Genomic DNA, 25,382 nt, shown 5'->3' with positions numbered 1-25,382 from the left:
GGGAGTGTAGAAGCGATCGGACAGGATCATTAAGCCTGCATCAGATTAATTTGCCTAGTAGCACTGCTCGTAGCGAACTAAAATTAAGCAAACAAGTGGATGGGGATTCAGGCTCCTGGTGAGACATACAGGACAGTTTTTATGTAAAGTCACTGTAGGAATGTCAGTTAAGCCGCTGTTATGGGGACAACAGAAGTGGTTAAAGAAAATGGTGCTAGATCTTTTTAAAGATGATCCTCCTGTTCCCAGTCAAGGCTGCTCATCAACACCAACCGAATGGTCTCTGCTCTTCTGTATTAACAAGAAGAATGCATAAACAACTGCTCACGTTTTAAAAGGCCAACAGTGTGGAAATCCTTGGAGTGGGAAGCTTCCTCTCCACACAAGACATCCGCAAGCAGCTAAGTTCCACTGCACACCCAAGGAAAAAATATTGCTAACTGTTCAGTGCCAATTCTTCTAGACTTCCCCTTACATATTTAAGTTTCAATGTATGCACACACATATGTATATATATGTACATATTCATGCATTTTAACTATCAACAGGATCATACAATACATATGCTGAAACAGTTCTTTTCATTTAATAACATATACTATTGACAATCTTTTATTGAGGTAATGCTGGTTTACAATGTTGTATATGTTTCAGGGGGACAGTATTTCAGTCACAATATATAAATACATGTCTGGTTTTATACTGTTCACCTCCTGTTCAGACGGAGTGAAAATAGCATTATTTCTGTTTAAAGCAGCAGCATTAATTTTATATAAAGTATTCAGACTACAAAAAAATTAAAATACACAAATGAAATTTGGATTGAAACCTGAAATAATCCCCATTTTGGTTACTGTGTATTCTGTTGTTATTCACACAAGCATAAACACGTATCTACATCTGCCACATCCATTTATACTTACCTAATATGATTTTCATAAACGAATATTAAGACAGATTTATTTCTAGCACAGTTATTTTATTTATTTGTTTATTTATTGCTTTTTGGAGGGCCACACCCAGCAATGCACAGGGGTTACTCCTGGCTCTGCACTCAGGAATTACTCCTGGCGGTGCTCAGGGGACCATATGGGATGCTGGGAATCGAACTCAGGTTGGCCGCATGCAAGGCAAACGCCCTACCTGCTGTGCTATTGCTCCAGCCCCTAGCACAGTTATTTTAAATGTACTGGGGATGTTTGTCCTCTGCAGCACAGTTATTTTAGATGCATTGGGCATGTCTCTCCTCTCCCACTTACACACAGCCTTTCTGCTCATTTTCCTCCTAGTTCTTAGTGGTAACCAGCTAATGTACACATTTTTCTTTTTCATTGAATGCCAATGACAGTTCTCTGTTACATGAAGTTGTGTAATTTAGATTTCTCTGCATTGTCCATTTTTCACAGAACTTGTTCCACGTCCTGTAACATGTTCCAGGTCAGAATAGCTCATGTGTTGCCGACTAGATATTCTAAGACGGAGATAAGTAAATTAGAGTGAATGAGTTAAAGCCATGTGTTGTGTTTTTCTGCAAATCCTCTTGAAACATAGTTCTACCCATTTTTCTGCTGAACAGTGTAAACTTATTTAAGTTCTTTATCAGTTATCTCTGATCCATTCTCCCTCAACTTCTTTTGCTAGGATGCTGTGAAATGAAGGTTGTTGTTTTTGATAAGAACACCATTTTCTCTCTTTAAATTTTTTGTTTCTTTCTGAGAAAGGCTGGCAAGATTGTATATTTTTCTTCCAGATTGAGTTGGTGTAGTGTTTCCTTGTTTATCAAAATACTCGTATGGCTTTGGAATGTTGAACTTGTAAATATTCCTGGAGCGATAGCACAGCGGTAGGGCATTTGCCTTGCACGTAGCCAGCATGGCCGACCCGAGTTCGATTCTTCCGCCCCTCTCTGAGAGCCCAGCAAGCTACCGAGAGTATCTCGCCCGCACGGCAGAGCCTGGCAAGCTCCCCGCGACGTATTCGATATGCCAAACACAGTAACAACAAAGTCTCCAGTGGAGACGTTACTGGGCCCGCTCGAGCAAATTGATGAACCACGGGAGGATAGTGACGGTGACAGTATGAAAAAGGATGATAGGTAACCATACGAACTTTGTAACTTAATATACATACTTACACAACTAAATGTAGATTACTTGATTGTATAGATATTTGGATAGGACCTACAGGATATGTCAGGCATAAATGCTTGTAATTGTACATGACTTTGCATCATGTGTTTTTCGTTTTTCTGTTGTGCACATGTTAAAATAAAAATCTGGGAGCCAAAGAGATAACTCTGTGGATAATATGCTCCCCTTGCACATGGCCAACCCAGGTTCAGTCCCTGGCACCATGTATGGCTCCCTGAGCACAGAGCCAGGAGTAAACTCAACACAGCTGGCTGTCACTCTTACTTTAAAACCCTGGAAAAAATTTACCTTCTTTAGCTTTTAGGCATTTCCCCTCCTCCCCTTTTTTAAAGCAAAGCCAACAAAAATCGTTTTATTAAAGGATGGGAGAGAAGGAAAGAGGGAGGGAAAGATGGGTTCGAGGGTGAATGTGGGTTTCTCCAGAGGGGAGAGAGCTGAAGGTGCCCCTGAAGTTAAAGAAAAAACACATTTCAGGTGGACATCCTCAAGTTGCTGGCCAGCTGAGATTCTGAACCTATTTTGATTTTACGAACTTCCTTGCTCCAGAGTTATTCCTGTATTTTTCTGAAACCATAGTTTTTTTTTTTTAACATTTTTTTTTATTAGTGAAACACCAGGAGGTACAGTTATAGACTTACAAATTTTTGTGCTTGGGTTTCAGTTATACAGTGATCAAGTACCCATCCCTCCACCAGTGCCCATCCTCCCCCACCACAGGTCCCAGCCTCCCTCCCACCCCCTGTCCCCCCCCATCCCACCCTGCCTCTGTGGCAGGGTATTCCCCCTTGTTCTCTCTCTCTTCTTTTGGGTCCTGTGTTTTGCAAGAGAGGCATTGAGTGGCAATCATGTTTGGTCTATCGACTCATGAGTAGCATTTTAATGTAGTATGATTAAGATCAGATGACTTTGGTTATTTACCCATATGACTTTGGACATTCCAGTGTTTCATTTTCTCATCTAAAATTAGAATGGGCCAGAGAGATCATATAGGGGCTAATGGCCTTGCCTTGCATGAGACCAGCCTCTGGTTCAATCCCCAGAACTATTTCTGGTCCCCCACGCACCACCAGGAGTAACCTCATAGCACGGAGCCAGGAGTAAGCCCTGAGCACATCTGGGTGTGGTCCTAAAACCAAAATAATTAATGAAATGAGAATGATAAGAGTTTTATGTAAGATATTGGTAAAGATTAAAAGAGTTGCAAGTTGTAAAGAATGTTTAGAACATTATCTGATCCATAGAAACACATGTATTTATTACTTTTTGTGGGGAGGTGGCTAAATCTTTTATGTTAATACCCAGTTTCCTCGTTGTATTTATAGAGTAATTTCTGTCTGCCCATCACTGTGCCTCACTGTTGATTGTGAGGTTTTCAAGTATGTATAACTTTCTCTTGGGTGACTCGAGCTTGGTATATGGCTCTTTTTTTTTTTCTTTTTGGGTCATACCCGGCGATCCTCAGGGTTTCAGGAATTACTACTGGTGGTGCCCAGGGAACCTTATGGAAAGTTGGGAATCGAACCCAAGTCAAACGCCCTAACACTGTGCTATTGCTCCAGCCCCGGTATATTAAAATTCAAAATTTATGCTGTTAAAGTAAAATCGCATGAAGAGAGTGATACAGGTTGGCTAATAATGGAATGCTGTATGTGGTCTCCTTATTTTAAGCAGGAGGCATTTTCAGAAGTGGTCTGGTCTCCTAAATCAAAGATTCATAACAAAATACCCACCATGGTAAGTGGGCATTGGTGAATAAAAATAACGGAGCAAGTGTGTCATCCTGAAGTACTCTGTGATAACCCTAGAGCGCCTCCAATCTAGGGAGGACGTTAAACTTTCTGGGAAACAGCGACATCTGTCGAACACTGACAACTTCCAGCTCCTCAGTTCTGTCTCAGCTTTGATTGTTCTTCTGCCTTCATTTCAGTGCTGTGGTATCTTTGTGAAGTATCTGCGTTTTTCTACGTTGTGATTAGAAGCAAACATGAGCAGAAGTTAGTTCGGCAGGAATTGAACGTGGCCTGGAATCATTGCAGATGCCTTAGTTTCAGTGTCATCGAAGAGTTCAAGCCATGTTTCCCTAATATGATTTGTTGTCTCAGGTCTGATAGAGAGGTCTTTAGTCTATTTAGACTTGACTTTTGTGCATGGTGTTAAGAAAGGGGTTGAATTCCGTTTTTTTCCCCCATGATTGATAATTATTCCCAGAACCATTTGTTGAAGAGGCTTTTCTTGCTCCACTTCATAATCCCCCCCACCCCGCGCGCACACACACTTTACCAAAAACACAGTGGAATTCTACTGGAAGAAAAGATAAAATCATATCAGTTGTTAATATGTGGATGGATCTGGAGAGTATCTCATCGTGGAATATTAAGAAAAATAACGGGAAAAACAAATGGCCACAGGTATCAGAAACTTGGCCTCTCATTATCTGTATTGCAAACCATAATGCCCATAAGTAGAGAGAGAGTGAAAGGGAAATTGACATAGAAGCAGGGGGAGGGATGGGAGGGAGGGATATTGGGGACATTGGTGGTGGAAAGTGTACACTGGTGGAGGATGGGTATTCAATCATTGTATGACTAAAACGCAAATATGAAAGTTTTGTAACTATAGCTCAATGTGATTCAGTAAAAAAAAATCATAAGTGATGCCAAAAAAAAAAAAGCAAAGGTATCAGAAACTAAAAACAGGCCTTCAGGAGGAAGCTACCATAGGGAAGAGATGGATGCTAGGAGGTGGACAATGGGATAGTGGTGGAGGGAAGTGGGCATTCTGGTGGAGGGCCAGCTAACAAGGAACCCTTTTTTCTAATTCTACAAATGGTCAAGTTTTTATTTTCTAGTAAAAAGCAGATACTGCTTAGTAGCTGTTCGTAGTGAAACGACTCTAGGTAATTTATACGTGTGTCAATGCCGGTTGTGGCTTTAGTTCCTGGAAGAACCTGATACTTTAAAAATAATCTCTGGACACACACACACACACACACACACACACACACACATTTACAGGAATTGGAGTAAGTTTTACATGACTTTGTTCTTCTTGTTCTAGGAGCCAGCATTCGGACGTTCACTCCATTTTATTTCCTCGCGGAGCCAGTGGACACACTTTCAGTGAGAGGTGCTTCTGTCATACTAAACTGCTCGGCCTACTCAGAACCTTCCCCAAAAATTGAATGGAAAAAAGATGGAACCTTTTTAAACTTAGTATCAGATGATCGCCGCCAGCTCCTCCCAGATGGGTCTTTACTTATCAGCAACGTGGTGCATTCCAAACACAACAAGCCGGATGAAGGTTACTATCAGTGTATGGCCACCGTGGAAAGTCTTGGGACTATCGTCAGCAGAACAGCCAAGCTCACGATAGCAGGTGAGTTTTATTAAGTGCTTTTCTTTTAATATAAGGGAGGAAATCTTGATTAAAAGTCACTTCACTCTGGAGTTTTCATTTAAGTGATAACAGTGGTCACACTCACTTTGCAAGTATCAGTTGAACACACTTAGACTTGCTTCTTTTTATTTATTCTCTTTATTTTTTTCCTATTTTTTATTAGTGATACACCATGAGGCACAGTTGTAGACTTACAAATTTTTGTGCATGGGTTTCAATTATACAATGATCAAATACCCATCCCTCCACCAGTGCCCATTTCCCACCACCACGGATCCCAGTATCCCTCCCATCCCCCATCTCCCCCTATCCCACCCTGCCTCTGTGGCAGGGCATCCCCTTTTGTTCTGTCTCTCCTTTTGGGTGTTGTAGTTTGCAAAAGAGGCATTGAGTGGCAGTCGTGTTTGGTCTGTAGTCTACTTTCAGCATGCTTCTCCCATCCTGGGAGGAGGATCCCCCCCAACGCCCTTTATTTGGTGCTCCTTTCTCTATCTGAGCTCCCTTTTTCCCTAGCATGTGTGGCTGGGCTCCAAGCCATGGAGCACAATTCCTGGTACTAATCTCGGCCATTCTTGGGTGTTAGTCTCCTATTTTGTTACTTTATGTTCCCCAGATGAATGCAATCTTTCTATGTCAGACTTGCTTCTTCCTGTAGGGAATACGATAGGAAATAATTGTAAGAATTGTTCCTTTTTTTTTTTTTTTAATGATCTAGGTGGGGTAGAGTTCATCAGAAGTGCAACGCTAGTTCTGTTTAACTTGTAAATGGTGGAGGAATTTGTATAGAAAGTTGAGTCATTTTGGTTGGTAACTTTGCCCCTCCCCAGTATGGTCATTTAGCATGGCTTGGAAAAATGTGCATTGTGGCCATAACCGTGCTTCCTTTTCTGCCTTAGTCAAGGAAATACGATGCTTAGTTGGGTTGTTTAAAAAAATAAACTATGTATGGGACTGGGAACATGACTCCTAAGTGCTAGGGCCTATACCTAGCATGTGTGAGGCCCTGGATTTGATCTCTGGCACCCAGCAGCCCCTTTAGCACGGCAGGGTGTGGCCTTGGTTCCTGTACACACTGAACTGACCCTCAGGCCCTAAGGATGTCTGTGCCCCCCAGCTCTGCTGGGTACAACCCCTATGAAATACATGGGATATATGTAAAGATACACAGCATAAAATTGTAGAGAGAAAAACAGTTGTGTCCTTTCAGAGCACTCTTATCTGAAAAATGATGCAAGACATTTCTTATTGATTTATTTATAATGATTGCTATGTCATTAATGAAGTGGGCATTGATCCCAGGCCCCTGAAATAATCTGAAGAAGATAGGAGCCTGGGGTGCAATTTGAGGTGATATTTGTTTGCTTAAAGAAAGCAGTTTCTTTTTTTTCCAAGGAGGGGGCTAAGTAATTTTTCTTTTTTTTTTTATTGAAAAAGAAGTGGGCCTGCAAAATAAGTTTGGGAACCTCTGATAGGAAATGTAAAAAGTCTTCATTTTAGGATGGCGGGCCACACCCAGCAGTTCTCAGTCAGGGTTTACACCTGACTCTGCACTGTTTTGTATCACCACTGGCCGTGCTGTGGGACCATATAGGGTGCTGGGGATCGACTAAGCTGTGCAAGGCTGTGCCATACCTCCTGTTCTATCTCTCCAGACCCTGGAAAATGTAAAAACTTCTTAAGGATCGAAAATAGCAATACATTTTCCCTAAACAAAGCCTACATTTTTGTTTTGAGGTGGGGGACGCCTGCTGAGGGCTTACTTCTGGCTGTGTGCTCAGGGATCACTACTGGCACCTTCATGGTGCCAGGGATTAAACTTGGGTTAGGTATGTGCCAAGGCAAACCCTACCAGCTGTGCTATCTCTCTGCCCCAATCCCTCCATGTTTTTTGATAGTAGAGGCCAGCATCTCTTACCTCAGTGTTTCCTCACTTGATTTCCAGAGAAGGGCAGCTAGTGTTTGAGGAGGGTCCTCTTGTGCAGAGATCGTGTTGCCTTTAAGTCCTGTGTTTACTGTCACTCCCCTTGGTGAAATACTGGTATGCGAAAACAATCTGAGGTATGAGTCTCCCAGGCTTTCTCGCTGCCTATTAGTCCTGGCCTCTACCTTTCCTTCTCTCTCTCCTTCCCTGCTCGATTTGTTCATCTCTCCCCTTAACTTCCATTTTGCTCAGGAAACATTTACCTGATATCTAGGTAGACAGGAAAACTTCAGTCCAAGATGATAAACTCTGATGGTTGCAGATGAGATCGTGTGTTTACATGAGACTCGTTTGACCTGCTCTTTGCCCAGGTAATCAGGAGAAATCAGTATTTAATGTGAGAAATCAACAGAAGAACTTTTTATTTTATCAAGTTCTTTTATTTCTAAGGTTTTTTTTTTAAAATGTTATGAATGCACCACGATTTACAAGATTGTTCATAGTTGAGATCTAGACTCTACTACCATGTTCTAGCACCAGTTCCGCCACCAGTGACAAGTTCCCTCCACCAGTGTGCCCTGGTTCCCTTCTACCTCCCAACTCCCACCCAGCCTGCCACCTTGACAGGCACATGTCTAAGTTTATTATCATGTTTTCAGCGTTGTTGACTCTGGTTTGGATATTTAACTGTACCACTCCTTTGTAACGGGACTATACCCCTTGCTCCCTACTCCCCATTGCTTCCTTCCTTCTGCTGTTTTGTAGTAGTTGGAAATTGTCCATTGTACAAATATGTTGTGATTTATTTACACCCATTTTTGATGAAGTTAGACTAGTATGTTTTTGTGCTGTGATGAATAACCATTTGTGATTCTTTATTTCTGTATTTGCTAGGATTAGTAATTTTATTCGTGATTGGATCATAATGGTTGGATTGTAGGAGATAGTTGTGTGTGTGTGTGTGTGTGTGTGTAATTTTTTTTTTAAAAAAACAGCACTAAACTGTTGGGCAGTTTTTCAGTATGTGAAATACAGAATTACCATATAACCTGTAGGTTTTATTCCTAGACATCTATCCAAGAGAAATGAAAAGATATGTCTGCATAACCACTTACAAATGTTCGTTGATGCATTATTCATAATAGCCAAAAAAAGTAGCAACCTATATGTTTCTCATGTGATTAATGGATTGGGTAATATAATCCCAATTGGATTATTACCAGTATTTAATATGAGAATATTATTTAGCAAGTTGGAATATTGTTTAGCAAGTAGGAATAAGATATTGATATATGTTACAATGTGGATGTCAACAGTATGCTAGGTGAAAGAAACCTATCATGAAAGACTTCGTCTATAGTGTCTAAATGAACTCGTGCATTTTATGGTATATAAATTTGCATATATTGCATCTCAGTAAATTTATTTTTAAAAAAATAGCACCAAATTGCCGTTCTGAAAGACTTACTATTAAGAGTGTTGGTTTGGGTTGTAAGTAAACGGAAACTCACGTTGACCTAGCCAAGCAGGAAGGAGGGTTTTTGAAGGAACCCTCAGTAGTTTGCTCACATAATCGAATATGAGAGAACTTTTCCTCTAGCTGTCTCATTTCTCCATAGGGAAAAGTTCTTGCTTTACGATCTGAGTAGTGTCCTGACTGTCAGTGAGTGCCCTAAAGTGTGTGTGTGTGTGTGTGTGTGTGTGTGTGTGTGTGTGTGTGTGTGTGTCTGTGGCGGGGGTGGAGGGTGGATGCTTTAAGTACAGACACTATTGATCGTGTCTTGTCAGCTCCCAGCCTCACTCCCACTCTTGTTTCTTCAGCTCCTCTCCAGAGGCTGCAGGACAACCGGCCACCATCCTGTGCGCACAGGAAGCAGTAGCATTTTCGCTCTTAAATTATCACTGACTAGTTCCTCCATCTGCTTTGTCTCTGGAGAAACTTTGAAATCCCTTGTCTCCTGATTCCCCATATGCTGTTTTGGGTTTTTATTTTTAAAATTATTCATTTTCATGAGACCTCAGGGGAGAATATTTTGACTTTAAAAAAAACGGATCCAGCTCTTGACTTTATTTCATATTCCCTCCTCCCCCAAATCCTTACTAGTTTCTGTTTATTTTTGTAAATTCCTTTCTTCTTATTTTTAGGCTTTCTTATAGGTAGATATTTGATTAATTTTATTCTACCTTCTTCACAATCTTCTCAATTAAAAATTGTCACAGGTAGACAACCTGATAGTATATCATTTATGTTTGAATTAATTTATCATTATAAACCTACAAAACCAGGATTTGTTTCTTATTATGGTCTGTGTAAATGTTTGAAAAACTTTGTTGTCTTCTGAGCATGTCAGATCCCTTTTGAGATGCTTTTGTTAATAATTATAGTAATCAGTGCTGGAGGGCTAGTAAAGGGGTTAAGACACAAGCCTTGCATGCGACTACCCCGGTTTAATCTCTGGCCCCACACCATTCCCTGAACATTTCCAGGCGCGGCCCTGAGGTGCCCCTGAGCACCACGGGGATGGCTCTCGTCGAGAGGCACCACAAGGCGTGAAAAGTGCTACACGCTTGAGCTTGCATTTAACACGGGCCTCATTGTCTGAGAATTGCAGGTTACCACCCTTTAAAAAAGGGAAAAAGTAGTAATAGTAGCTAGTACTTTTCAAGTATTCAGGTTCCAGGAAATATATGCTATATAGAGATTATTTGTTAAGTGTTTAATAAATTTGGTGGGTGGGGGCCAGATTGTTTGGACCACACGCAGTGGTGTTGGGGGATTATTCTTGGCTTTGCGCTCGGCAATCACCCCTGGTGGTGCTCACGGGACTGAGTATGGTGCTGCGGATCTGACCAGGAATGGCCGTGTGCAAGCCAAGCACCTGGACTCCAGGGCTCTCGAGGCCCAAGTCTTTGATCATTTTAACAATCCTCTGCAGCCTCTTCTCACTCTACCTGCGGAGAAACTGAGGCTTAATGGTCAGGTTTTGTCAGAGCTATGAGGTGGCAGGGCTGGATTTCTGTGCAGATAATATTACTCAGAATTCATGTTGTTAGCCTCTCTGCGGTATTCATAACAGGTCTGCAGGTGAACATTTGTGTGATGCTTTGTTTTGAAATAACTTGAAACTGTGGAATCATTGCAAAAATGGAATGATGAAATCCCACATAGTCTTCACTCAGACTGCTTGATTATTAACGCTTAACCATCTTAACCATATCTGCCTTGTCACACCCCTGTGGCAGTAGACTATGTTAAAATACATGCCTATATGAAAATACAGTAAGAGTAAGTTGTAAGTATTGTAAATCACAGTGCCTAAAATTTTTTTAAAAATCAAAAATTAAGTTTCAATTGTATTTCTCATTCCCTTCGTATCCTTGAAGTATATATCCTAAAACTCAGGATATGTTCTTAAATTACCATCCATTAATTTCAGTAAATTAATGTTAATAAAGACTACCATTTAATAAGTTCATAAATACTATTCACGTATCACTGGTTGTCTCAATAATATGCTTCATAATCTTTTCTGGTCCGTTTTCATGTTTTGCTTAGTGGTTATGGCTCTTTAAACTCTTTTCCAAAAAAAAAAAAAGACTCATCCATTTCAAATCATTCTTAGATTGTCCTTGTCTTATTTATGGTTTATCTGATTTTCCCCTACGAATAGAATAAGGTTTGTCTTTTTTTGGGGGGAGACTATCATAGAAGTAATGCGAGGTTTCCTTACTGGTTATGTTAATTCTAGATACTTAAGATGAATGATTATGTTTTGCCATTGTAAAGTCAATACTTTCTTGTATCAACTTGGTACTTTTATCAATTAATAATAATAAGTATTGAGAATAGAATCATTTGGTACTGCCTAAATATTCTATTCCTCATACAAGTTTTACTGACTAGTTTTAGTGTATGTATTATCCTTTAGGACGTTATCATTATCCCAAATTCAGCCAGAGGAAGCTCCTTTTAGGGTGACTGCTATGTTTTTTTGATATGTTTACATTCTTAGGTCCTTTCTTTTACAAGAGGTTCACAGTCATCTTCTCCTGTACCTGTTCTAGCTCGGGAGTCAGCCTCTTCTCTAAAGAACGTTTGTTCCTGTAGTAGAGAATAGTATTCAGAAATCAGTCGGGTTCCCATATGTACTCATTGCTGCTCAAGTGTCATTGGTTCTGGGTTCCTTCTAGAAAAAAGTAGCATCCTGAGTGTATGTGTAATTGCACTGTATTTCACACATACTATTTATCAGTGTTGGTGTAACTATATAAAAACAAGTTTGTACTTTTGCCTCTAGCTCAGTACCATGGGATTTTTTTCCCTCTACACTCTGTTTTTCCATTTTAGTGTCCTTTTCAACTCTGAAGAATCTGATACCAGTTATCTCTAGGACATTTGTTTATTTGGTCTGTGTTGCTGTGTTTGGCTGACCATCTTCTGGACCCTGTTTCCTCTCTAAGTGTGACAGTACAGAATAACCTGCTTTAGGTTCCTGTGATCACATTTTAAATCAATATTTGACATTTGATGTCTTCTTTCTCCTTTTTTCCCAGGTCTTCCAAGATTTACCAGCCAACCAGAACCTTCTTCTGTTTATGCTGGGAATAGTGCAGTTCTGAATTGTGAAGTGAATGCAGATTTGGTTCCATTTGTAAGATGGGAACAGAACAGACAGCCTCTTCATCTGGATGATAGAATTATCAAACTCCCAAGTGGAACACTGGTCATCAGCAATGCAACTGAAGGAGATGAGGGACTGTATCGCTGTGTGGTTGAAAGTGGGGGCCCTCCCAAGTACAGCGATGAAGCTGAACTAAAAGTTCTTCCAGGTATTGGTTGTCAGAGCTGATGGTTTGTTTATTAATGGAATAAAATTATTTTTAGGCTGTTTTGAAAAACAATTCTGTGTTATGGCATTAATCAGTACAGAAAGTGAGTTTGTTAAAGGGCGTTAAAAGAAGACGTCAGTGAAAGGTTATCAGACAGTGAAGTTTATTCAATATCTGGCATTGTTCTTGGCTGAAGAAACATCACTTTTGCATCTCTTGCCAAGCCCTTATTTTTTGCTACCTTCCCAGTGTAGATTACTTTTCTGTTTGTTTGTTTGTTTATTTTGGGACCATACCTGGAGATACTCAGAGCTTACCCCTGGCTCTGCGCTCAGGGATCACTTCATGTGGTACCGGCAATTGAATTGGGGTTGGCTGTGTGCAAGACAGGAGGCTTAACAGCTGTGCTACCTCATTTACCCACAAGGATTTTTCTCTAACTGTTACCTTCCTGTTATAATATACTTTTTGTAAGAACCAGAGAGTCACAAATACATGTAAACAGTAGTCGGAGCAGTAGCTGTTAATAAAGTTGCTCAGGAGACTGGTCAGCCAGAATTCTCAGATATTTATAATGTCCACCTTCTTAATTGAATGTTTAAATTTTTTTTATCCCGTTTTAAACTCATCTTTTCTTTTTCATCTTTCCTTCCTATATCCTTATCGACTTTCTTCATCCTCTTGTATAGTTTATAATCACGTAATTTCTGCTTATCCATCACTCCCTCTCACTCATATCACAAATATCAGTGATGTGTATAACTTCTTCATCTTTTATGACCACCATTGTTAGATGCCTAACTCTTTCTGTATTTCTTATTTTAAGCCTGAGTTTATGAATATACTCAGACCATCCCTACATTGTTCTGGCAGAAGTTTTCATACATGACTTCATAGGCTCAATTTTAGCCATGGATTTGAGCTTTCAAGAAGCCTAGCAAAGTGCTTTGTGTATCAGAGTTATTTATGGTATGTTTGCTGATCAGATAAAATCGTCTCAGGGGCCAGAGAAATAGTACAGGAATTAAAGTACATGTCTTGTATGTGGATGAACCAAGTTCAGTGCTCACCACAGCATCCCTGCCACCACATGTGGTTCCCAGGGCCCTGCTGGAGTGATGCCTGGGTGCAGAGCCAGTTGTAAGCTTAGAGCACAGCCAGGTGTGGTTCAGACTACCCTGCCCAATGGAGTTTTCTTATGTCACTTTGACTATAAATACCTTTATTACATGAATTCACAGAGACCAAATAGATCACCTGCTGTTCTTCATCGTTAAAGTGGCAAAATGCTTTCTCAATTGCATACTCTTACTTTTCAGATGCTGAAGTTGCAGCAAACTTGGCATTTTTGAAGCAGCCTTCCTCCTTGGTCAGAGTTGTTGGTCAGAATGTGGTGCTGCCGTGTGTCGCTTCTGGACTTCCAACTCCAGTCATCCGGTGGATGAAAAATGACGAGGTTCTTGACACACAAAGGTAATGCTGGTGGCCTAACAACCTTTTTCATTCTTGGGGCTTTGTCTGATTCTATTGAAATTGTGGATTAATGAATTGGTTTTGTACTTTTTTCTTTTTTGAGCCACACTCGGTAGTGCTGAGGGTTTACTCCTGGCTCTGCACTCAGGGGTCACTCCTGGCAGTGCTCTCAGGCAACCTCTGGGAAGCCGGGTATCAAATCTGGGTCAGCTGCATACAGGAAAGCATCCTACCCACTGTATTTTGCCCCAATTATCTACTTTCAATTTAAACATTTTTAAATGCTCATTTCAAAAAAATATGTGCACCAGATGTAACATAAAGGTAAGAACTTTTGAAATATTAGGGGATAATTTTTCCACTTGTTCTCTAAGCTGCAGTATACAGGGTTAAGTCTCACGGTTTCCTTCCCTAAATTGCTTCCTAAGAGTTTCAGTCCTGACTCGCCTCATCTTCTTGATAATATTTTTTTGCCTTTACTCAACAGGAAAAAAATGTATCCCTTATCCTTTTCATTTTACCTGGTAAAATACCGGGCTTACTGGGGCCACAAAGACAGCACAAAGTGCTACACATGCTTACAAGATCCTGGGTTCACTTTCCAGCACCACGTGGTCCTCCAGCACCTCAGGTAGTTGCTCTGAGCACAGAGCTGGGATTAGCCTTGTCACCACTAGGTGTGGCCTAAAAAACTGAAAAGAAAAGAAAATAACAGCCTTCATGATCACAGCTTTTCCTTTTTTTGATTTTGTTTTGTTCAGGGGCCACACCTGCCCGTACTCAGGTTTACTTCTGGCTCTGCTCAGAGATAACTGCAGGTGGTGCTCCGGGGACTGTTTAGGGTGCCAGGAGTTGAACCTCAGTCAGCCATAGGCAAGCCAAGCACGTCTGCCTTGCACGCGGCTGACCTGGGCTCGATTCCTCCGCCCCTCTCAGAGAGCCCAGCAAGCTACCTGCTGCACCTCTCTTTGGCCCCCATGATTGTTTTTTCATACCACAAAAGGGCATAAGCTGCACTGGTTATCCTTCCCATCCCCCTCAACGCTTCCTCGTGTAATGGGTACTTCTCTCATTTCTGTTCTGCTCAGAGGATGCCATAGGGATGAGGTACATTTTGCTTCTAGAATCAAGTTGTTTTGTTTGGTACAGAATGTTCAGTAACATCCTGGTTTTGTCTAGACCTGCGTGAGCATTCCCAAGGTGTAACAAACTAAACCATAGAGACAGAGATAATGCTGGCTCTAACTGGGTGGGGCACAATTGTCCCCAGTTGAAGTTTTGTGCCCAGTACTAGAGTCCTAACCCCCAAAATAGTGGTTAGAGACCCAGATTGTACTAAGCTGACACGGTAGCACTGTAGCACTGTCCTCCCCTTGTCCATCGATTTGCTTGAGCGGGCACCAGTAATGCCTCCATTGTGAGACTGTACTGTTTTGGGCATATCGAATATGCCATGGGGAGCATACCAGGCTCTGCGTTACAGGCAGGATACTCTCAGTAGCTTGCTGGGCTCTCTGAGAGGGGCGGAGGAATCGAGCCCAGCTCAGCCGCGTGCGAGGCAGACGTCCTACCCGCTATGCTATCGCTCCGGCCCAAACTGACACTAGTAAAAAAAAAAAAAATTATTAGGCACCCTTATCTATTGCTAATCATAACACCTCTTTGAAAGTGATTATTTTATTTATTTATTTTCATTTTTTACTTTTTGGGTCACACCCAGTGATTCACAGGGGTTACTCCTGGCAGTGCTCAGGGGACCATATGGGATGCTGGGAATTGAACCCGGGTTGGCTACATGCAAGACAAACGCCCTACCCACTGTGCTATTGCTCCAGCCCCTGAAACATTATTGTAGCTTTTTATAAGTGCCCTTAGAGTTTATATAAACTTTTTATAATTAATAATAATTTTGTTCAATGTATTTTTTAAATCCAAACCAGACATAGCTATTGGGGAGGGTGGTAATAGTGGAAACTTATTCTATTCATTGAGTAGTTTTATTAGTTAATAGGTAAGTTAATATATGGGTTTTGATCCATGCCCAACAGTGCTCAAGAGTCACTTTATCCAGTGCTTTGGGATCCTTTAAAATCCCTGGTAAAAGGGATTGAACCAGAGCCAGCCACATGCAAGGCAAGTGTCATCATTTAGAGGAGGGAGGGTTTTAGCCGTACCTGGTGATGCAGGGCTTAGTCCTGACTGGGTTCAGGGAACCGTGTTGGGTGCCAGGGATTGAACTTGAGTCAGCCACGTATAAGGCAAATAGTATCTTAACCTCTGTACTATCTCTCTGGCCCCAAGTAGTTTTGCTTTAAAGGGGAGAGAACCCAGAAAATGTAAATGCTAATGTATAAGGTGAATGACAGCAAAATTTAAATTAGCAATCAAATGTTACTTTTCAGTGGAATGACGGATCACAATGAGCTGCAGAGGTTATAAAAATACTTAATGTGACTTCAGGTGAAATAGAAAAATAGTGTGTATATATATATTTATATATATATATTTTCTATTTAATAGTAAATAGAAAAATATATATATATTTTGCTTTTTGAGTCACGCCCGGCAGTGCACAGGGGCTACTCCTGGCTCATGCACTCAGGAATTACTCCTGGCGGTGTTCGGGGGACCATATGGGGTGCTGGGAATCCAACCCAGGTGGCCGCATGAAGTGCAAACGCCCTCCCCGTTGTGCTATCGCTCCAGACCCGAAAAAATTAATTTTTAAAAAAAGCAGAAGACTTCCACCTCTGGGATCCACCTCTGGGACTATGGAGTTGGTGCCTTTTCCCCCGTTCTTCCTCCTAGAAACAACTAAAACACCCTGGGCCTTCTCTTTATGATTTAGTGAAAAACAAAAAGAACCTAGGAAAACAGAGGAGAGAGAGAGGGAGATTGACTGGTAATGAACCTTTCAACCCCCGGAACAATGATGGTGAATACCCAGAGTGTCATTTTTGCCTCTTCTTTGCTGACTTGAAGGGAAGTAGCCTGGCAAACTGCGAAGATCCACAGGCATATACATAAGGCCCTAAGTGAAATGTGCTGCCTCCAGTCAGGAGTGGGGAAGTGGAACGCTGAGGAGAGAAAAGTCTTCAGACTATAGAGCTCCTCCCACTGCACCAGCAGCCCTCAGGAAACAATGACCCATTCTTCCCTCCACTGGTGCCAGCAGAGTCCCTCTCCAGGCCCTATGGAGGGGCTCCAGTGTCCTGCTGCCCCATCCAGAAGCTGAGTCAGGCGCCAAGATTTCCACCCTGGCCCCTGCTGTGGTACAGGCTTAACCTGGGGAGTCTCCACTGAACGCTACATGGCTAAGTGGTGCTTCTTCCCTCAGGCCTGCACAGGGATGGTGCCAGAGGAGGCCAGTGGATGGGTGTAAAAATCCCAGTGGAGGGGCTGGAGCGATAGCACAGCGGGTAGGACGTTTGCCTTGCACACAGCCGACCTGGGTTTAATTCCCAGCATCCCAAATGGTATCCTGAGCACCACCAGGGGTAATTCCTGAACGAAGAACCAGGAGTAACCCCTGTGCATCCCTGGGTGTGACCCAAAAAGAAAGAAAAAAATCCTACTGGATAGTCACAATTCTCACCACACTGAGGCCCCCTCCCCCGCCCCATGCTGTTGGTGGATGCCACATGGGAAATGATAATGAGGCACTTCGCAATTCTGGGAGAGAGAGCACCCAAGGTAAGGTAGGGTGCTTGCCATACCTGATCATCAGCACTGCAAGGGGGACCCTACCACCACCACGAGTCACTCTCGAGCATAGAACCAGAAATCTGGGCCTCCCTAGATGTGGGCCCCCCCCCCCATCTCTATAACCAGATAAACAAAAACAAAAAGGGCAAAGAAGCAGAACCCCGAGCCCTCTTAGGGAGTAGTGAGGCCTCCCTTCTCCCCAGGGGCTAATCAGCACTGAGTGGGAACCTGGATTTCTGCTTCCATTTGGCAGTAATGAGGAACGCCCTCCCCCTCCGCCTTAGACAAGGAGCCAGCTCTTATCAGAAGAAGCCAGCCGAAAGAAAAGATTTGATAAGACCAGCATGTTGTAACATAATGCCCTGGGTAGCCAGACCTCAACTGAAAATCACTCACCATGCAGGGAAATCTCAAATGAAAAGAGAGAATCAATAGATGGCAGAGCTGGCAAGGCAGGTTTTAGAGTGGTCTAGGTTTTAAAGGTTTTAAAGCAGGCCTCAGGAAAATGCTTCAGCAAGCACTTACGAACAATCTTGAAATGAGTGTAAAGATAGGCTATCTCAGGAAAGAAAATGAAGTCTCCTCCAAGAACCAGAAAATTGAGGAGAAAGTAGACAGCTCCAAGGGCTGATTGAATGCTTTGCTAGTGAGGGAAAGCCTGGGTTCAGCCTGGGTTCAGCCCCTGGCATCACATAGTCCCGACTACTGCTGGGAGCAACTTCTGAACTTTGAGCTGGATGTAGCCAGATCACTACTGGGTATGCCCCCTTCCCCCTCCCCCCAACAACAACAGCAGCAACAATAACAGAAAAATTTAAAGAACTAGATAGGAAATTTTGAAATCTGGACCATAACAAAATGAAAACCTCGGCAGATGGGTTCAGCAACAGTCTGAAAGGGACAGAGGAAAGATTCAGTGAACACAGTGAACACAGAACACAGAAGAACACAGAGGAAGAGGAAATATTATACACAATATGCCATGTAGATTTGACAATTTACACAAAATAAATATGTGATATGTACACATAAATAAAATCACATCTGACCTCATATGAAGTATTCATGCAAATAGCTCTGAAACTGTGAAGGAGAAAGGTGCGTTTTTAATATTAAGGAGAGAGGTGCATTTTTTAATTTGTAGTTTGAAAACTCCCAACAAAGAAATCTTCATGACTAGTTTCTTGTAGAATTTTACCAGTGTTTAAAGAAAGAGCAATCCCAGTTCCAGACAGTCTCTCCAGAAAATAAAAAGAAGCAGTTGAAAGTTGATACTGCCTGAGATCAAAAGTAGACAAAGATGGTACAAATGGAAAAGGAGGAGAAGGATGAAACTATATACCGGTATCTCAGGGATCACTGTATCACTGTCATCTCGCTATTCATCAATTTGCTAGAGCAGGCACCAGTAACGTCTGCATTCGTCCTAGCCCTGAGATTTTCACAGCCTCTCCTTACTCCTCCTTCACATTGTGCCACATCGAAGGCTCTTTCAGGGTCAGGGGAATGAGACACATCATTGTTACCAGTTTTGGCATATCAAATATGCCACGAAGCTTGCCAGGCTCTGCCATGCGGGCAGGATACTCTCAGTAGCTTGCCAGCTTCTCCAAGAAGGAGAACTAGACTATAAGAAGTCACGTGGTCACAAATGCGGCTGGGCACTTCAGGGAGCTTTGTTTTATAGTCTCTGGATCTTGGTCATTGATGGTATTTCATGGCGCCGGGGGCAATTTGTGGGTGTTAACTGCCTACCTACTGGAAAATGGGTGATCTTGGTAGAGGAGGCCCAGTCCTGATCTGAACAGGCTTGGAGATCTCAGCCCCGGGACCCACACACCTGGGTTCCTCTGCCAGTTTCTTCATGCGTGAGGCTCGTCTGAGCACGTGGAGAGTGGCCTTGAGCATGGCTGTGGCTGGGTACCACAGGTCTTTGGCTGCCAGGGCTCTGCTCGGGGCAGGGAGAGAAACTCCACCCGTCCCCCCTCTGAGGCACCCCGGTGAAGACAGCCTGGTCCGCAGGCAGGAAACTGCATTGCTCCCTTCTGGGAGCTTTGTTTTATAGTCTCTGGATCTTGGCTGCTGGTGGGATTTCAACAGGGATATAAACATAAAAAAACTCTTACAGCATATTGGCGAAGAGCAGTATAGTGAGAAACTGTGTTGCCATGCCCAAGTCACGTTTATCCCAAGGATGCAAGCCTGACTATTCTAGAATTCAACAGTGTAAGCCACTGTATAAATAGACTATGGAGAAATATCTTTCTGATCAAAGGAGAAAATTTAATAGTATTTAGCCTCCATTTACCGTGGGGTTTTTTTTTTGTTGTTGTTTGTTTGTTTCATTTTTTGGTCCACACCTAGCGATGCTCAGGGATTGCTCCCAGCTCTGCACCCAGGACTTGGCTCCTGGTGGTGCTTGGGTCACCAAATGGGATTCCAGGTCGACTGTGTGCAAGGTAGATACCCTGCCCACTGTGCTATCACTTTTGCCCCTCATCATATTTTTAAATCATAGAAAAATACCTTAACATCATCCCAAAAAAGAAAAAAGAAAAAAACCCCACTAAAGTTAGCATTATACTTAACAGTGAATCAGTGACTACTTTCTCCACAGGATAAGGAACCCAGTAACAGTTTCTTAGTCATAGTAGAAGTTTTAGCCATTTCAGTAAGGGAAGTATAAGAAAAGGCGCATAATCAGAAACGGGGTGGGGGGGGAATCAGTCACTATTTTCAAGCGATATGTTTGTCAGAAAGGCTACACGGGGTGAGATAAGCTTTAAAAAATCAGTTGTCTTGTAACAAACAATATGAAGTAAATTTGTTTGTGCCTGCAAGGGGGCAGGCTGGGGGTTGGTGGGAAACATTGGTGGAGGGAAGGTCACACTGGTGGTGGGATTGGTGTTGGAACATTGGATACCTAAAACAACTGTATTTTGAACACCTTGCTAAATCAAGATGTTACAATAAAAAAAATTTTTAAAAGAAAATCAGTTGTGTTTTCTGTATTGGTGTTAGTAAAGTAAAAGTAAAGGCCCTCCCGTTGATCATCGATTTGCTCGAGCGGGCCCAGTAACGTCTCCATTGGAGACTTTGTTGTTACTGTGTCTGGCATATCGAATACTCTCGGTAGCTTGCCGGGCTGTAACTATGATAGAGTTTCCAGTCACTCAGAAAAAGTGGAAATAGATGTTAGCCTAACAAACCTTACTGCAGTACACTAAAAACTACAAAATGCTAGTGGAAGAAATCAAAGAACGAAGCAAGTGGAGGGCTGGCCACCATCTGTGGATTGTGAGTCGGTAAAGATGTCAGTTCTCTTCAAGTCGATACACAGGTCAGTCCAGCCCTTGTCAGAATCCTAGCATGATTTTTTTGTAGCTGTAGACATTATTTTAAAATTTATATGTCAAACAAAAATGAGTAGTTTTAGAACACTTTTTTAAGAGAGAAGAATCAGTTTGCCTGACTTCAAAACTTAAAAATAGAGAAATCAAGGCTTATGGTGTTGATGAAGAGAAGACAGATACATATATCAGCGAAATGTAATTGAGCATCCAGATATAGGCCCACACATAACACGGCCCAGCTAATTTTTGACAGAGGTAGAAGAGCAGTTTAATGGAGAAAAGGTTGCCTTTCCAGCAAATGCTACTGAACAGTTGGGCTTCATTCCACAGACAAGAAAAATGAACCTCACCCTGTCAGCTCACACTTTATCTAAAAATTAACTAAAAATGGATCATGGACATAAATGTTAAATGTAAAGTGGCATTTAGAAAATAACTCCAAGGAGGAAATCAGAATCTAGGACTAGACAAAGAAATCTGATATATTCGTTACCCAAAGCCCAGTCTTAAAAAGGGAATGGGTAAATGGGATTTCATCAACGTTGTCACTGTCACTGTCCTCCCGTTGTTCATCGACTTGCTCGAGCGGGCCCAGTAACATCTCCATCGTGAGACTTGTTGTTACTGTGTTTGGCATATCGAATACATCACAGGTAGCTTGCCAGGCTCTCTGAGAGAGGGAGAGGAATCGAACCTGGCTCAGCCGGGCTGGCTGCGTGCAAGGCAAACGCCCTACCCGTATGCTATCTCTCCAGCCCTTCATCAACATTAAAAAATAAATAAATAAATAAAACCTTGTTCTGCAAATGACCCTGCAAAGTGGATGAAGATCAGCTGCAAAGCATGAGAAAGTATTTTCAGAGCTGACACAAAGGACGTGAGCACCCCAGGTCATTCCCAGCACCAATTCATGGCCTGGCATTGTTGGCCCAAACAGCACCAGCCTAAGCATCACCTGCAGTGGCCCCTGGGCCTCTGAGCACTGTTTGGGAGATACCTCTGTAGCACTGTAGCACTGTCCTCCTGTTGTTCATTAATTTGTTCAAGCAGGCACCAGTAACATCTCTATTGTGAGACGTGTCGTTAACTGTTTTTGGCATATCGAATATGCCACAGGGAGCTTGCCAGGCTCCGCCGTGCAGGCAGGATACTCTCGGTAGCTCGCCGGGCTCTCTGAACTCAGGTTGGCCATGTGCAAGGCAAACGCCCTACCTGCTGTGCTATCACTCCAGCCAGCTTAGTTAATACCTCTGTCAACGATCTAGTGCTACAGTATACAAAGGTATCTCAAAACTAAACAATTAAAAAAGTATATAATTTGATTAGAGTGTGGGAAGAAGACATTAAGTAGTTTTACCCCCTCAAGATAAACATAGTACATGGGCACAAGAAAAGTTCTTTGACACCAGTAGAGAAATGCAAATTAATAACACATTGAGAATTCACACATATAACTAATTTTTTTAAAGTTGCGTCACTAAATATTCTCAAGGCTGTGGAGAAATTAGATTCATCCTTTGATGTTGGGGCGAGGCTGTGATTTGGTACAGCCCCTTTGAAAAGTGGTTTGGCAGCTTCTTAAACATGTGCGATTGCCTTGAGCTAACACTTATAACCAGACATTTTACCTAATAGAAGTGAAGTGTGTACATACAAAACCTATATGGTTACAGCAGCTTTATTTATGATTTACCTGAAGTAGACACCACCCGCATGCCATTCATTGACCGGTTCAAAAAACAGATACCCCTCAGCTGTGATCACTCTCCAGACAATTATGTTGGAGTAGGGGGTGTGGTGGAAATCCACCTCAAAGGTTACATACTGTGACTCTGCATGCCATTCTTCTTGAAGAGACAAAGTTACTGAAATGGGGAACAAATTAATAGTTTCCAGAAGTTAATGAATAAATGAGAGTAGCAGTTAAGTGAACATGCTCCCAGATGCAGTCTAAGGACTCGAGATGTGGCTCTGTGCTTTGTGTGTATGAATGAAAAGTCCCAGGGTTAGACCTTCCATATGTCTAAGTGTGTTTTCTTGGGGAAGCTATAGTATGGTCTTTGTAGTGATGGCAATGTCATCATCTGTTCTTGAGATTGCAGCAATTTTATAAGATCTCTGGTGGGGGGATACAGGATAAAAGGTAGAAAGAATCTCCGTCACTTTCTTAGAACTGCGTGTGAATATGAGGTTCCCCGAAAATAAGTTTTAAAAGAAAACAAATGAGAGCAGACTTTGTGCCAGAGTATGTAAGACTTAACTTCCCCCTTCCTTTTCTCCTGTTCTGAGGAAGATGTGTCTAAGAGGTGTCATCCTTTCCAGCCCCTCTAAATCCTCTAAACTTTCTCCTTTCCTTCTCTCCTCTTTATTTTTTGAGTCTCCCTTGAGAAACTCTAAGCAAAACACATAAATTCAGTAGTTTCCCTTTACTCTCCCAACTGTGAAGGTTTCCCTGGCTTTCTTACTCAGACTTCTTTATCTAATCCATCTACATTCTGTCATTTTTCCTTTCTTAATCTCTGAAATCCATTGATGATGCTTCTACTCCATTTCAATCTGTTGTACCCCAATCATTGCCCCAACCCAGACTTTATTCCCATCTGTACTTTGGGGTTCCTTCCAAATGCATCTCACACATCTGCCAGAGAAGCCCGTTCAAAGCCTAGATCTAACCACCTCATTGTCAACCCTAGGCCCACTTTAAAAAACAAAGCAAAACCAAAAAAAAAAAAAAACACTGTTTATTGGATTCCCATAGTATTGAAGAACTTGAATTCTTAAGATGACTCTTCAAACTCCCAGTGGTCTGGTTCTACCCTTAGCCTTCATTTTTTTTTCTCCTCGTTTTATGCTTAGCTCTGATGATATTTTCGGATTCTTACAGTCATACTGTGGTTGTTCCCGGCTGATGGTCAACAATCGGCTGATGATGTGATGTCACTCAGCCCCATCAGTGCCGGCAGTCCTCAGAGTCTCCTCGTGGTGCTTGGGGTCTGTAAGATGCCAGGGAACAAACTCACATGGACCCATCCCTGTGAGCTCTGTGTGTGTGTGTGTGTGTGTGTGTGTGTGTGTGTGTGTGTGTGTGTGTATTTTCATAAAGGAGCTCGAAACCAGGGCCTCACTGAGACACATGCATCTGGGTCCCTGCAACAGGTTTCTGAAATAGTTTTCTCCCTTTGCCCCGGCAGCCACCCACTATTACTTAGTGGTTATTCATTCTTTAGGTCTCAGCCGCAGGGTCACTTTGATTAGAAAACTCTCCCCATTCCTAATTGGTGGCATATAATTTCCTGGCGTTACAGCCTGTCGTGGCCATCTTTCTCTTTAAGTTGCACTGCAGCACGGATTGTGATGTTGCTCGCTGCTGCATTCCCAGATGCTACCTGATACTTTCAGTCACTCAGCACTCTCTCTGTTAGATGAGTGGATTGATCCCCCATCTTATCTGCATCATCTAGCTTTTTAAAAGCATGGTCAGGGACCATGGAACAGGACAGTGGGTAAGGCACTTCTCTTGCATGCAATCAGCTGGGATTTGCTCCCTGGTACTGCATGTGGCCCCCTGTGCCCCACCAGGAGTGATCCCTGAGCACAGCCAGGTGTGCCCCACAAAAAAAAAAACAATAAAAACATGGTCACTATTTACTGTCTTCTCTGTGGTACTTCCATAGTTACTTTCTCTTTCATTCTGAACCATTACACTGATTCTACGTAAGCCAAGCTTCCTGCTACTAGCCCTTCCCCTGCTCTTCTTTTTTCTTGACTAAGTTATGTATTATGGGTCTGCTCAGAAACCTTTTCCTTGGGCCAGAAAATACAGCACCCTAACTGTCCCTGGTTAATCACTAGCAGATTATCAAGGACAGAAGCACACACAAAAGCACCATCTGTCCAGCAACCTGGGCTGAGCTCTGTTGACCATGCATAATTTCCACGACATAGTGTTTCCTTGGGATAGGGGCTCCCAAGCAGTGCTCAGAAGACCTAGGCCCCACTGGTGGTTCTTGGGCAACCAGGCCAGCCATTCAGTTGTCATCAAGGAACTGAGGAGGCAGTGCGCCTTGGGCCCTGCAGAGCCAGGGATACTCAGGCCACCCTGCAGTGTTTAGGGGCCTCCGGGCTGCACCCATCGAGGGTGCTAAGGAACAAACCTGGGTTGAATGCCCTGCCCACTGTTCCATCTCTCAGCCCCATCCCACCCCCACCTTCCCCCCCATCTTTGGAGGTCTGAAGATTAGATCTTAAATATTGGTGGAGGGAAGTGGACAATGGTGAGGCTTGGGTGTTGGAACATTGTACCCTGAAACCCAATCATGAATGACTTTGTACGTCATAGTGATTCTGAAAAAAAAAATCATATAGTTTCATGAACAAGTTAAAAGAATTCTGTCAAGGATTGTTTACTTGACATTGTTCCTTCAGACTCCTTTGAGGCCTTGAGGATAATAAACTCTGCTCCATTAAGAAATACTGATGAGAGAGAGAGAGAGAGAGAGATTTTACTCGGAAAGAAAGAGAGAAAGGAAGGAAAGGAAAAGAAAGAAAGAAAGA

At 42.4% G+C, this 25,382-nt stretch overlaps 1 protein-coding gene across 5 annotated transcripts in view; it reads left to right on the top strand.

The window, feature by feature from the left end:
• NEO1 (neogenin 1) overlaps positions 1 to 25,382 on the top strand; it is a 172,691-nt gene that overhangs the window by 42,873 nt on the left and 104,436 nt on the right. For all 5 annotated transcript variants that reach the window (XM_056128702.1, XM_056128703.1, XM_056128700.1 and 2 more), the window contains exons 2-4: positions 5,208 to 5,525; positions 12,022 to 12,297; positions 13,617 to 13,770. In XM_056128702.1, coding sequence (XP_055984677.1) covers positions 5,208 to 5,525; positions 12,022 to 12,297; positions 13,617 to 13,770 — 748 coding nt within the window. The remainder of the gene's footprint in view (positions 1 to 5,207; positions 5,526 to 12,021; positions 12,298 to 13,616; positions 13,771 to 25,382) is intronic.

This window comes from Sorex fumeus, unplaced genomic scaffold, assembly GCF_029834395.1.
Source record: "Sorex fumeus unplaced genomic scaffold, SorFum_2.1 ptg000067l, whole genome shotgun sequence".
Classification (NCBI taxonomy): domain Eukaryota; kingdom Metazoa; phylum Chordata; class Mammalia; order Eulipotyphla; family Soricidae; genus Sorex; species Sorex fumeus.
The sequence above is the reverse complement of the archived record's forward strand: the minus strand, read 5'-3'. Positions and strand labels throughout refer to the sequence as shown.